Here is a 12,290-nt window from a genome sequence, read left to right on the forward strand (position 1 = left end):
TACACAACAGCCTCTAATAACCTTAATCCAATTTCACTCAATTTTTTGGGGGAAAAAAAAAGTCAAATCCATTTTCCCTACCCTTTCATTAGCTTTAGTACTACTTCACTTCTCTGCTTATCATTGTGCATTTTAACTTTTAATTGATTATATGTAATATACTATTAGTTGACCTTCACTTTGCAGTGTCTCTGAATGTACATCACGCCACAGACAACAACATTTTAGTGAGCCATGACCTATTAAAGTACTGTACCCTGGTGCTTCTTTTCTGGACAAATAAAAAAAATAAACAACATTTATAACAGCAGAACAAGTTCTTCTATTGATGTAGAGAGAGAAAGAAAAAAGTCTTTCTTTTAGACTTTTATTCTTATTCTTATTCTTAATAGTAGTAATAATATTTATTTTTCTCACCACTGTTGCACTAGGCATTTTACTCATCCCTTTTTTAATTTTTAATTTTTTTTAACTAGGAACAAATTCTTCTGTCAAAGAACTCCCAGATCTCTACCACTTCAGCTACTACCAACCAACTCATCCAAGCTAGAACAAATGTGACTTTTCTTTCTAAACCAAAAATAATTTTGGTATGATTTTAAATTACTGATGGCAATTTACTACTTTAGTCAGAGCAAAGCAATTTGCTTAGTTGGCCCAAGAGGCCTGTGTGATACAACAGATCGGATTAGATGTGTGTTAAATCTTTATCCAAGTGCTCCAACGTAACCTTTATCTCCTGAAATGCATTCTGTGATAATCAGGTTGAAACCTTGCTTTCAAATTAATCTAAATCTTAAGTAATGGATTGAAATGTTCTAGAAAAACAATTAAGTACATTCTTTAATAATATGAATCAATTCTGCAGAGGCCCTGTACCTCATATTATATTTTACTGACATATCCTATGTATTAAAAAAATAATTGATAATTCAGTTAAATATATGGAATTTCTGTGTGAACAAAGAGCCAAACTTGCTTTTTTTTTTTTTTTTTTTTTTTTTTTTTTTTAAAACAGATAACCACAATTTTATTCCAAGTTCTTCTTACATTGCACATTTCTAGTAGACTGATGCAACATGTACTGTATTATATGCAACAGACAAAATAAAACACTTCAGAACTCTTTTACATTTTTTTCCCCCAAGAGCTTTTTCAATAGTTGTTAGATTAGGGAGCACATTCTGGTTGAACTCAGATATAAAAGAGATTATGGGTTAGTTAGGTTCTAGCAAGCAGAAGTGTACTTTCATTATAAAGATCACTGTACTGCAAATTCAAAGCAGAGGTGTGTTAAAAATGTTTTAAAAGTTTCAGAACAAATGGTCTTTATACTACTGAAATAATAACTACAGTCATGGTCCAAGAGTAAATCTACTTTAGCAGCATCCTCCTGAAGATCCGCTATGAGATTACAAGTCTCAGATCGATGAAACAGCAAGTATACATTACAACAGTAAAGGTTTTTTTTTTTTTTTCCTCCACCAACAGCTTCATAATTTCTAGCTTTCTGATACTTCTATGTGTACCCACTGGCTGCATTAGGGATTTATTTCTATTTAAGGATGAATCATAATGCAATACAATATTTGTGCTTCAAGCAGAAAGGTTTGCCAGAACAATGTGTGCCTACATGCCAATGACTGCCAATACAGTAGCAAATGGGAGTCAATTCTGTGCTTGCACTGCATTTATAAATGTATCTTTCCCAAAGATTACTGGTCTAGTTTATCAAAAAACTGCAGTGCTGGAAAGGGTCACAGAATCCATATTACCTGCAATACAATTAGCCTTTGTACTGCTATAGTCAATTTAGCCAGATATATATAAAAAAAACACACATAAACATCCATGTATTTCCATTGCTTGTATATATTTTCTTTTGTATATATTTTCTTACTTATAATTTCTTTCTTATAATACCTCAATACCCAATTTAGTTCAACTGCAGGGTAAACTGTCCTTCCAAAAATTAAACAGACTCATTATTTCACTTAAAAGTCATAGTTCTAACAATCTAACCTTTTAATGTCTCTTATGCCATTCCTCTACCCTCCAGTAAAAGCTATGCTCTTCATTTATCTTGCTCATTAATCCCAGCTTCCACCTCTGTGGCGGCTGGGCCTTTCTTTACGTTGCCGATTTCTCTCACTGCTTAAGCTGTGTCTGCTGTGTCTGCGATGCTGGCTACGCTCCCGGCTTGAATCTTTGTAATGTCGGCTCCTGCCACTCTGGTGACGGCTGCCATCATGGCCCGAGTCTCTCCTGTCCCTACGATTCTGCCGGTTCTCATCGCTGGATTTTCTGGGCCTCCAACTCCGGTCACTACTAGAGTGCTGCTGTCTATTCCGCTCCCGGCTGGAATGTTTCCTGGAGCTGCTCTTACGCCAGCGTCCGTCATCAGAACCATGGGAGTGTGACCTGGTGGCAGAGTTTGACTTCAAAATATCCCCTCCGACAGTGTTCCTGAAGTTTACTGTGCTCCCATTTACTGCACTCCTATCTGATGTTCCATTTGCTTCAGTGTCATGAAGAGCTGGACTGTTGTGTTGACCTGGTGTAGACTGTTCTGAACCTGAGTGAATCCCGCTGACGTTTACTATTGATCTGACCTGCACACATTGGGCTGCTCTGCGCTCCTCCTTGTCCTCAGGTCTTCCCCCAGTGTTCTTCTTCAGAAGGTTGCCTAGCAGTTTCTCCCGGAGCTCTTTCTCTTTCCTCTGAAGCTCCAGAGCTCGAGATTTCTCCTCCTCAACACGCCGCAGCTCGGCCTCCTGCTGCCGCCGCTTCTCCTCCAGTAGCTGGAGCCTTGCCTTTTCCGCTTTCTGCTTCTCCACCTCCTGCTGTTTCATAGCCTGGAAAAAAAAGTAGGGAAACATAAATTAAACAAGTAAACACTAGCAAAGATGAGAAGGGCTTGGAATAAGGAATTGCAAAGTATAACAAAGCCAAGAATCTGGAGGCCTTTATGTTCCCAGGATCTATAAAGTGGGAACCAATTGTTCCAACCGCAGTGGCGCAAAATCTTACGTCAGCATTTGCTGCCATTATGTGTTTTGCACAATAAATGGCACTATGTATCTAGAAAGTGGAAATTTGAGAATTACACCTGTCCCCCAGCTGGTGTCACAAGAGGAAGATTGTTACTATGGAATCTGTACGGGTCAAAATTAGCTGGTGAACATTTGAAATATACTTAGAACATGGTTTAAAACAAATTACTGCATGTTCTCATTTGATCAAACAAGAAACTGAACCAAATGAAACCATTATGTCAATACACTAGCTGTGAGAAGGTTCAAAGGTAAGCTTTCCATATCTTAGTTAAACAGTGTATTTCAAACTGCTCATGGTGAACAATATATTTGATGGAATCACATCTAGTAGGGTGCACTCTAAAAACTAAATGCAAACTACCTTGTTCAGTAAAGCTTGTGTTTATCACTGTGAGATTGGTTTAAAAAAAAAAAAAATTAAAAAAACTTCATAATTTCATTTCGATACTTGTATATCAAATCGTACTGTGTTTTGTATTTGCTCTTATTAGGACATTGTATTTTGTATCTTGCTCTTAATTGTACTGTAATTCTTGATATGTATTTTTTGTAAATGTAAGTCGTCCTCGGTAAGGTCATCTGCAAGAAATAAATAATAATAATAATAATAATAATAATAATAATAATAATAATAATAATAATAATAAACTATTTTGTTGCTGTGGAATATAGTAGTTTGAAGTCCCTTTGTCATGTTAGTAATGATTAAAGGCATTTATGTTGAGCTCTCATTTTTTTGTTTACTAAATGTCATCCAGATACTGTTGAAGGAGAAATGTTTTTAGTTGAATGAGAAAAATGTACAGCATCTTGTGTTCCTTTATTAAACAAACTACACACCTTAATTATTTTAATAGGCACTGTGCTTATGCACAGGTACACAACAGTATATTTAAACCTACTACTTCTATTTTGTACTGTAGCCTAAGTAATTTTTGTGTGATCAGCTTTTTACTTTGTTGTCTTCATGATAAGAGTAAACAAATATGTAAGGGTGAGACCCTCAGTGTAATATTTAAATGCCCGTTATTATGTTTATTATTGTATTATCTAGTATTGGCAATAGAGCAACAGTATATTGATCTGATATTCAACAGTATATTACTTTATTTAGATTAGGTCACTTACCGTAATGAAATTGCCATAACTTTACATGTGGGACAAGTGTTTTGTCATAGCCATATGTTCGATAATCTTCCAAGAGAAGGGGTAATGCTAACAATCAGTTATTACTGGTAAGAGTTAGGGACGAGAGAATAATAACGACAATGACAATAATAACAAGCAAATATACACACAAGATAATGGAATAGTTTATCGGTCGCTTGTTTGTAAACAGACAGTATTCATGCACCTTAAACAAAAATGTGTAAAGAAGAAACATGTATGAATGGAATGAATGTTAAATAATATAGTTTATTTGTGTATAAAATAATTTCAGGTATAACTGTTTATTGAATAATTCATCCTGTTGGGAATAGGCAGGGCTGGGGCTTACTTAATGCCATGTCTTTCCTGTGCATTTGTTATTTCGTGATCTTGTGAGTGGCAGTCATTTTATGTACAACCTGTTCATCTGTGAGCATCAGTTGTCATTTGTGTGAAGTATCCAGTGTCACAATACATATTTATGCCCGTGAACACTACCAAGTTGCTGTTTCTTGCATTCCAAAAACCTCTGTGTTCCTTAGGTGAAAATGTGATTGAGGGTGGGGGGTAAGCTAGGACCATCGCCCGGTTACAAAATTATTAAAAGTAAAATAATACAGATAGCCTATATTAAATATGTCTATAGTTCCTGATGTTAGCTGTTCAGAATAATGTTATTCAAAGTAGAGTCCTACATCGGGTCGGAATGTGAACTTTTTCACTACTCAGAAGTGGGTCTTAAAATTCTGACCCGCACAAGACTCTAATTCAAAGTCTGTTATACTAGTACTGTTATGTCACAGAACTGTATAATGTTATCGCATTGTTTGTGTACTTATTTACTTATTGTGTCAAATATACTTGCTAACAGTACAGTTTTCATAGTTTAATTCGACACCAATCAAATTTTCATTTATACTGAACGCTCTGGCTTGAATTTATAACTGGCTAACTGTATTTTTATGACATGTTATCGTACACTAGTGTAGGTTACATATAAATCATACGCATTTGAATGCAAACAAAAGCACTAACAGATGTAACTATATGGATCTATTTGATTCCCATTTGGCAGATGACCTTTTTTTTTTTTTTTTTTTTTTTTTTTTTTAATAAGCGGGGTGTGACATTAACCAGAGTGACATTGAGCGTGTTTGACTGCAGTTTGAAAGGGAACTAAAACATGTATTCAAACATTTAAAAAATGCCAAGTTGGATCCCAAAAAAAAAAAAAAAAGCTCTTTACAGGAAACCCAGTCTCATTAGGGTCAAACATTTCAAACATTTAGAATTAGAAAGCTCACCAGGTTACCAGACAGAGAATTCGCTGATCTTGAATACATACCTGTATACCTGGACATTAATTATTTAATATATTATATATATATTATATATATATATATATTATATATATATATATATATAATATCTATATAATAACTTATATATAATATATATTTTTTTTTTTTTTTAATTAATAATCGTAATGCCATAAACTCGTATTTGAGCAAAAGCTAAAGATCGATTTCAGCTAAAAAACTTTGGGCACCCTTTTGGGAAAATATTATCAATTTTTTTTTTTTTTTTTTTTTTTTTTTTTTTAATATTGATTATTATTTACCACTTTGGAAAAAAAAAACAAATATTAATATTATCAATGTCTAATTATTCAGTAACAGTTAAACAGTGTAGAACAGATGAATAAGTGCAAGGGAAATTAACTGAGGTGTTACATTAAATTTGCCCAAGTTTTTGCACTTACTACAAAATGGGGCTATTTTTAAGTGAACTGAACTCAGCAGTACAGTATAGGATATGCCTGTTAATGATACATGTCATCAAAAAAGCTGAACACATTCGCACAGGAAACCAATGCTCATAATGTATTCAATTTTAGTTTTAAGCACTAGCTGGTGATCTCTTAATCCGAGCCCAGACATTACCTTTGCTCTGCTAAGTAACTCTGCGATCAGCCGGATAGACTCCAGGTTTCTCTTGGCCAGCAGAAGTTTCCTTTCTTCGAAAACAATCTTTTGGTGCAGTTTTTTCTGCTCCGCTGCTTGCATCTTTTTAAACTTCTTCATGTTCTTCTTCTCCTCTCGCTCTCTCTGTTTCTGCTCCCTCTTGCGCAGCTTCTCCTCCCGCTTTCTCTCCTTTTCCTCCTCTTCCTGCTCCTTCTGCTTCCTTAAAAAAGGAAAACACACCTTGGACAACGGCATCCCTTTTTTTTTTCTTACAAAGGGTTAAATTACTTTTCTTGCATGATCAGCCAAAATCTTTTCTAAACCATCAGTCCCCTTTCAATTCGAAGACGACCACCAATGATACTTTTGGGATATTGCCTGCCTTTGGTAGGAATTTCTGAGGATTTTATATCACAGCTGCCGATAGGCCCACCTGCACCTGGCCCCGCCTCCTGAGGGATCAAATAGTCACTTCGCAGAATGCTCGTCCTATTTTTACCTCTCACGGTGGTAAGGTATGACCCTCTGTGTTGGTATCTGAGCGTATAGTGAAAAAGAGCTTTTGAGTCAACTACAGTTCCCTTGCCTTTCAGGCTGAAAGCTGGCTTGCCGCTTTCACAGAATCAGTGACTCCTGACTCAGCCTTTTTCTTCTTTCTTCTTCAGAAACCTGCGTGCTGTCGCATTGCAGGCTGCTGTTTTCCTATCTATGGTACATGAGTCGACTGCCTGTGCAGTGTTGATTTAAAGGAGTGAGTGTTGTCTTTTTCCAGCCTTCGCTTGTGTGGGAGCACGTCCCCCACTTGGACTAGGCTCTGCCATATCCCTGCTGTCGATCAACTCAGCTTCCAGTTTTACTCATATACTAGTGAAGCATTTTTTGAAGGGTGCTCGTGGATATGTTTCTTTGTCACGGTTTACGGACCCTAGGACAGCCCCTCTCAAAACAGAGACTGTCACACTGGATGGTGGATACAGTCTCTGTGGCGTATGACAGTGTTGGCTTACCCCCACCTGGGAGAGTAGCTGGGCACTCTACTAGAGGGTTGGCTACATCTTGGGTCCTCTTCAGAGGGCCCTCACTGTCCAATATATGTACAGCGGCTAGCTGGGCTATGCCGCTTACATTCTCCAGGTTCTACCGCATTTATGTGGTAGATCCCTCAGTGCCTTCATTGAGCACAAGGGTCCTTATCGGTTATGTGTGGTTGAGATATCCCTCATTAGCTGGCCGCTCACACTCCCTCGCAACGGCTTTGGTACACTCCCAAAAGTATAATTGGTGGTTGTCTTTGAATTGAAAGGGAGCGTTGGGTTACACATGTAACCCCGATTCCCTGAAAGCGAAGACGACCACCAACCAGTGAGGTCGCTTCGGTCTCTTACGCGGCCTTGAGGCAAAAAGAGGACGAGTATTCTGTGCAGTGACTATTTGATCTCTCGAGAAGCGGGACCAGGGATGTCACTCCGCAGATTGCCCTATCGGCAGCTTTGACATTTAATGCTCAGAAATTCCTACCAAAGGCAGGCAACATACCAAAAGTGTAGTTGGTGGTTATCGTCTCTTTCAGGGAACCAGGGTTACATTTCGTAACCTAACGTTTTCTGTACATGGCATATTTGCTGTTCTTTGACTAGGATGCTCAACTGTGGTCAATTATCTAGTAGATGAAGCCTATATGCTGCACATTATTATCATCACCACTACTACTATTACAAGTATTGTTCTTATTGCTTCAATTCCCATGCTGTTACCTTTCTTCTTCCTTCAGTCTCTCCTCTTCCTCTTTCTCCTTGCGTTTGTGTTCTTCTCGCTGGCGTTCAAGTTCTTGAAGCTTCTGTCTCTCAAGCTGCCGTTTTCTGATTGCAGCTTCACTCAGATGCTTGGTGGTATCAAACAAGACCTAAAACAAACCATAACAAGTATTTAGTTAACTTATTGTAGGACTGTAATCCTAAATGCCCTAAACAGCATCTGTTTACTTTTGTTTGTATACTCAAAAGACCACTGCTGTTTGTTTGTTTTTTTGTCAAAGTGGTGATGAATGACAAAAAGTAAATTTATTCACCAGCCTCATTAAAAACTGGAGGCTTTTCTGTAAGTAATCCTCCTTATGCAAGTTTGCACTTTCACTTTTCAATGAAATGCCATGTTCCAGTAGTAAAAGAGGTAATATTAAAAGTGTTCTCTGCATTACTGTTCCACTCCATTTAATCCTGCTAAAGCAAAAATACATTGCAGTAATGTTCGCCACCTGAATATTTTAGCTCATCTGGCTCTCCAGTTGCCTTGTTAATCCACCATATATAATTTCACCAACCAATAATACCAGTGCAACACTAACATGCTTCCCCACAATCAGAAAAACACTGCATGACACATAACGAACTCAATAGAAAAAACAATACATGACCATACGGTACAAACATAATGTGATGAAACATAGATATACAAGTAAAATGCTGTCCCATTGTGTGATGCAGCAATTAATTTGGTATGTTTGATTGAAAACATTGGTTATCTAGTGCTTTTTTTTTTCTGATTAAATTTTAGTTTTATTATTTTCACACATCAAGTGCCTTAAAGCTTTTTACTCTTTTCAATTATATATCCTTCTTACCTTAATGTTACATGCTACTGCCTTTCCATCTTCTCCGCTGAACATCAGCTTCATTCCCCTCAACGCATCCATCGCCTTAACAAACCCTATGTACTCTTGGTATTGCACATAACCTTCAAAGTTCAAGTGACCCCCAAAGCTAAAGGTGTGGAAATTCTTGTCCATCATATCCTCTCTGTATGGGTCGAGCATTGGTATGTCCACATTGCGGATCTTTCCAAATGTTTCAAACACCGTTTTCAGGACGGACTCGCAGGGTTTTTCAGAGTTAGAGTCTTTCGAGGCAAACCACTTACAAGGCAGTCCTTCCAAATGAATGGTGTCTGGCCTCTCGCCAGGGAGAGTCTCATTCATGTCTTTGGCATCACGAAAGAAAGCATCCCAGTCATGTCGGGTAGGGAACTCCATTTTATACTCAGCTGCTCTGACTTTTAGTATGTCACTGAAACCACTGAGCTTTATCGTCTTTCCATCTAGCTTTGATAAAAACTTTTTTACTATGCCCTTGTTTTCAACTTCACCGTCAAACCTAATGAACTCCATGGTGCTCTTTGAGATGCGAAGGACAGAGAACTGGTCAGGATGCACCATTGCTTTAAGTCTTTCCATCACTTCCCAGTTGGAAATGGACTTCCCTGGCTGTTTCAGCTGGGGGAGGGCTACACTCACTGTCATCTTCGCAATGGGTTTCAGGTACAAACCTTGAGATGGACACAGTTTAACAGCTTCAGTAGTATCGTGAACTATTGTGGTAGTCATCCTGCCAAAATACAGCTGTGCTCTACTTGAGAGAAAACAAAAATAAATAAAGAAAGAAGAAAGTACAAAGTTATATAATAATACCATCCATTTATTGTATTTATTAATTTATTTGGTTCTCTGACTTCTGTATTATTTTGTCTTTTATTGTGAAACTACAGCAGGATATTCTATCTATATTGCGATCCTTCTGCTTTCATAACTATTTTTGATTGTACCAATGTCAAGATGGCTTCGAAATAACTGCAGGATTAATAATCTTGCTATAACGTAGGCCTGTTTTTTTATTATTATTTGTGAATTTTAATGTTGATTAAAAAAAAAAGCACCATTAAACCTTTCCCCATCAGGTCTGCAATTACACCTTAATCCTGACCTGAACACACCTTGCCGACTAATTCTATTGCTTTATCAAGGCGTGCACTCAGATTCACCACAGCGTGTTGGCTTTCCAGTCTGTAAACATTCTCTAAAGCATGTTTCTGTTGCAGGTACAAAATCACCCTCCCTCCTAAAACCTGTCCACTATCTGCTCTAAACAGACCTGCTCCTTTCCTGCTTCTTCTGCCACTTTGTCTACATCCCACCGATGTAAAGTAGTCTAACACTACTGATCATCATAGTATCACCTTCCATTAAAGTGTGTAGATTGCCCATTGATATAGTATCCAGTAGCGTGGTTCTTTCCTCTTTAACAATAGTACTGTTTGTTTGTTTGTGTTTGAAATGGGCATACAAAAACAAAGGAACTATTGACCTAGTTCATATTACCGATATACTACAGTCCTCTTTTTTAATTTTATTTATTTATTTTTGTCGTGTTTGTATCTAGTAAGCATATCACACTACTTAAGTGAAACTGTACATTAATCATATTTACAAAATATCCCAATATGCTTATCTTGTTTCTTTTGTGCTGTACTGTAAAGACTATATAACGTAAACTTATTAAGGTCATTTATATGTATCACAAACTGCTTGCTTTTGTCTGTATTCATACTCATAAGAAGAAGAAGACGACAATCACTGAAAAAGTAAATTCACCTTACCTCAACAGTGTGAAAATAAAACCGTACCAGGACTTGACAGGCACAAAATAAGTCGAGCTATGCCAACGCGCACACACACAACAATCAGCGCTTGGAAGACGGTCACCTATAGCTATTTAACAGTATAATGTGCTTTTCATTTTCTGAGCCGCTACAATTTTATTCTCAACTGTGTTCTTAATAAAGAAACCCGTTTGTTGTTGAATCAAAACGTACAACGAAAGGTATCGAGTGACGCGTTTCCTGTTCTGCCGGACGAAAGGAGAGATCACATGGGCCAATCAGGGCTCAGTTTTTTCAGGGGGTGCTCTACATAGTAAAAAACTCGGCTAACAACTGTGACATTACTTTTCATTTATATTCAATAAAACAACGGCAATAAGTAGTTACTAATGTATAAATTGTATATTACTAAACACAGTGGTTCATAATTAAAATGTTATATGTTATTAGCCTGCAGTTTCATGAAGCTAAACAAACTTATTGCACATGGCTATTGTTCCAATGTGCTATAGACGGGAGTCTTTTTTTTCCATTTCAACAAAATAACCTGAGTCTGCAAATTAAAGATTAGTTTATTAGTGTTTTTCTTTATTTTTTGTTAGATTCAGATTAACCGGGGGTTGTGTGTCTGTCAGATTTCTGCTGCTGAAAATCCATGTTTTCTCCCACTATTTTTGAGTGTTTCTTGAAATTTCCAAACGTTTTCATTTCTGCACAATACATTTAGAAAATTAAACTAAAATTCTACCAAAAGGGGGAAGCAGAGATTTTCTTCCAAAATGCAGTTGCTCCTTGGGAGTCATATGTCTACTCATGCACACCAATGCTTAAAAAATGTATAAATGCAAGATGTTGGGACTAAGATATTTACACAATTGCATTATTAATATACAACATCATGGTAAGTTTTGATAGTAACATAAAATGAATTAGAAATAATAATAATAATAATAATATATTAAAGATCTATTGTCAAGATGAATATTGTCATTTAGAGCATTTATTTGCAGAAAATGACAACTGGTCAAAATAACAAAAAAGATGCAGTGTTGTCAGACCTCGAATAATGCAAAGAAAATAAGTTTATATTCATTTTTAAACAACACAATACTAATGTTTTAAATTAGGAAGAGTTCAGAAATCAATATTTGGTGGAATAACCCTGATTTTCAAGCACAGCTTTCATGCATCTTGGCATGCTCTCCACCAGTCTTTCACATTGATGTTGGGTGACTTTATGCCACTCCTGGCGCAAAAATTCAAGCAGCTCGGCTTTGTTTGATGGCTTGTGACCATCCATCTTCCTCTTGATCACATTCCAGAGGTTTTCAGTGGGGTTCAGGTCTGGAGATTGGGCTGGCCATGACAGGGTCTTGATTTGGTGGTCCTCCATCCACACCTTGATTGACCTGGCTGTGTGGCATGGAGCATTGTCCTGCTGGAAATACCAATCCTCAGAGTTGGGGAACATTGTCAGAGCAGAAGGAAGCAAGTTTTCTTCCAGGACAACCTTGTACTTGGCTTGATTCATGCGACCTTCACAAAGACAAATTTGCCCGATTCCAGCCTTGCTGAAGCACCCCCAGATGAGTCCAATTTTCAGCTTTGCCCAACACCTGGTCATCTAATGGTTAGACAGAGACCTGGAGAGGCCTACAAGCCACAGCGTCTCGCACCCACTGTGAAATGT

The 12,290-nt window shown here is 37.3% G+C and overlaps 1 protein-coding gene across 2 annotated transcripts; it reads right to left on the minus strand.

Moving 5' to 3' along the window:
* Positions 1-1,037: 1,037 nt before the first annotated feature.
* On the minus strand, positions 1,038-10,840 carry LOC121320675 (A-kinase anchor protein 17A-like). Of its 2 annotated transcripts, none has more exons than XM_041259232.1 (5): positions 10,598-10,840; positions 8,790-9,570; positions 7,924-8,072; positions 6,149-6,389; positions 1,038-2,855 (listed from the first exon to the last, which is right to left on the minus strand). In XM_041259232.1, the coding sequence occupies exons 2-5, from the start codon at positions 9,546-9,548 to the stop codon at positions 2,091-2,093; spliced, it is 1,914 nt and encodes a 637-aa protein (XP_041115166.1). In that variant the 5' UTR covers positions 9,549-9,570; positions 10,598-10,840; the 3' UTR covers positions 1,038-2,090. The 2 variants fall into 2 exon arrangements, with proteins under 2 accessions (XP_041115166.1, XP_041115167.1); XM_041259233.1 differs by having other exon boundaries at positions 8,790-9,573.
* Positions 10,841-12,290: the final 1,450 nt, after the last annotated feature.

The sequence above is a fragment of the Polyodon spathula genome, chromosome 9, assembly GCF_017654505.1.
Source record: "Polyodon spathula isolate WHYD16114869_AA chromosome 9, ASM1765450v1, whole genome shotgun sequence".
Lineage (NCBI taxonomy): Eukaryota > Metazoa > Chordata > Actinopteri > Acipenseriformes > Polyodontidae > Polyodon > Polyodon spathula.

Excerpts from the sequence above, each read along its gene's own strand:
- LOC121320675 (XM_041259232.1), bottom strand. The coding sequence starts at position 9,548 with ATGACTACCACAATAGTTCACGATACTACTGAAGCTGTTAAACTGTGT. Across the intron at positions 6,390-7,923 it reads AGACTGAAGGAAGAAGAAAG|GAAGCAGAAGGAGCAGGAAG; the intron begins GTAACAGCATGG and ends TCCTTTTTTAAG. Across the intron at positions 2,856-6,148 it reads AGTTACTTAGCAGAGCAAAG|GCTATGAAACAGCAGGAGGT; the intron begins GTAATGTCTGGG and ends TTTTTTTTCCAG.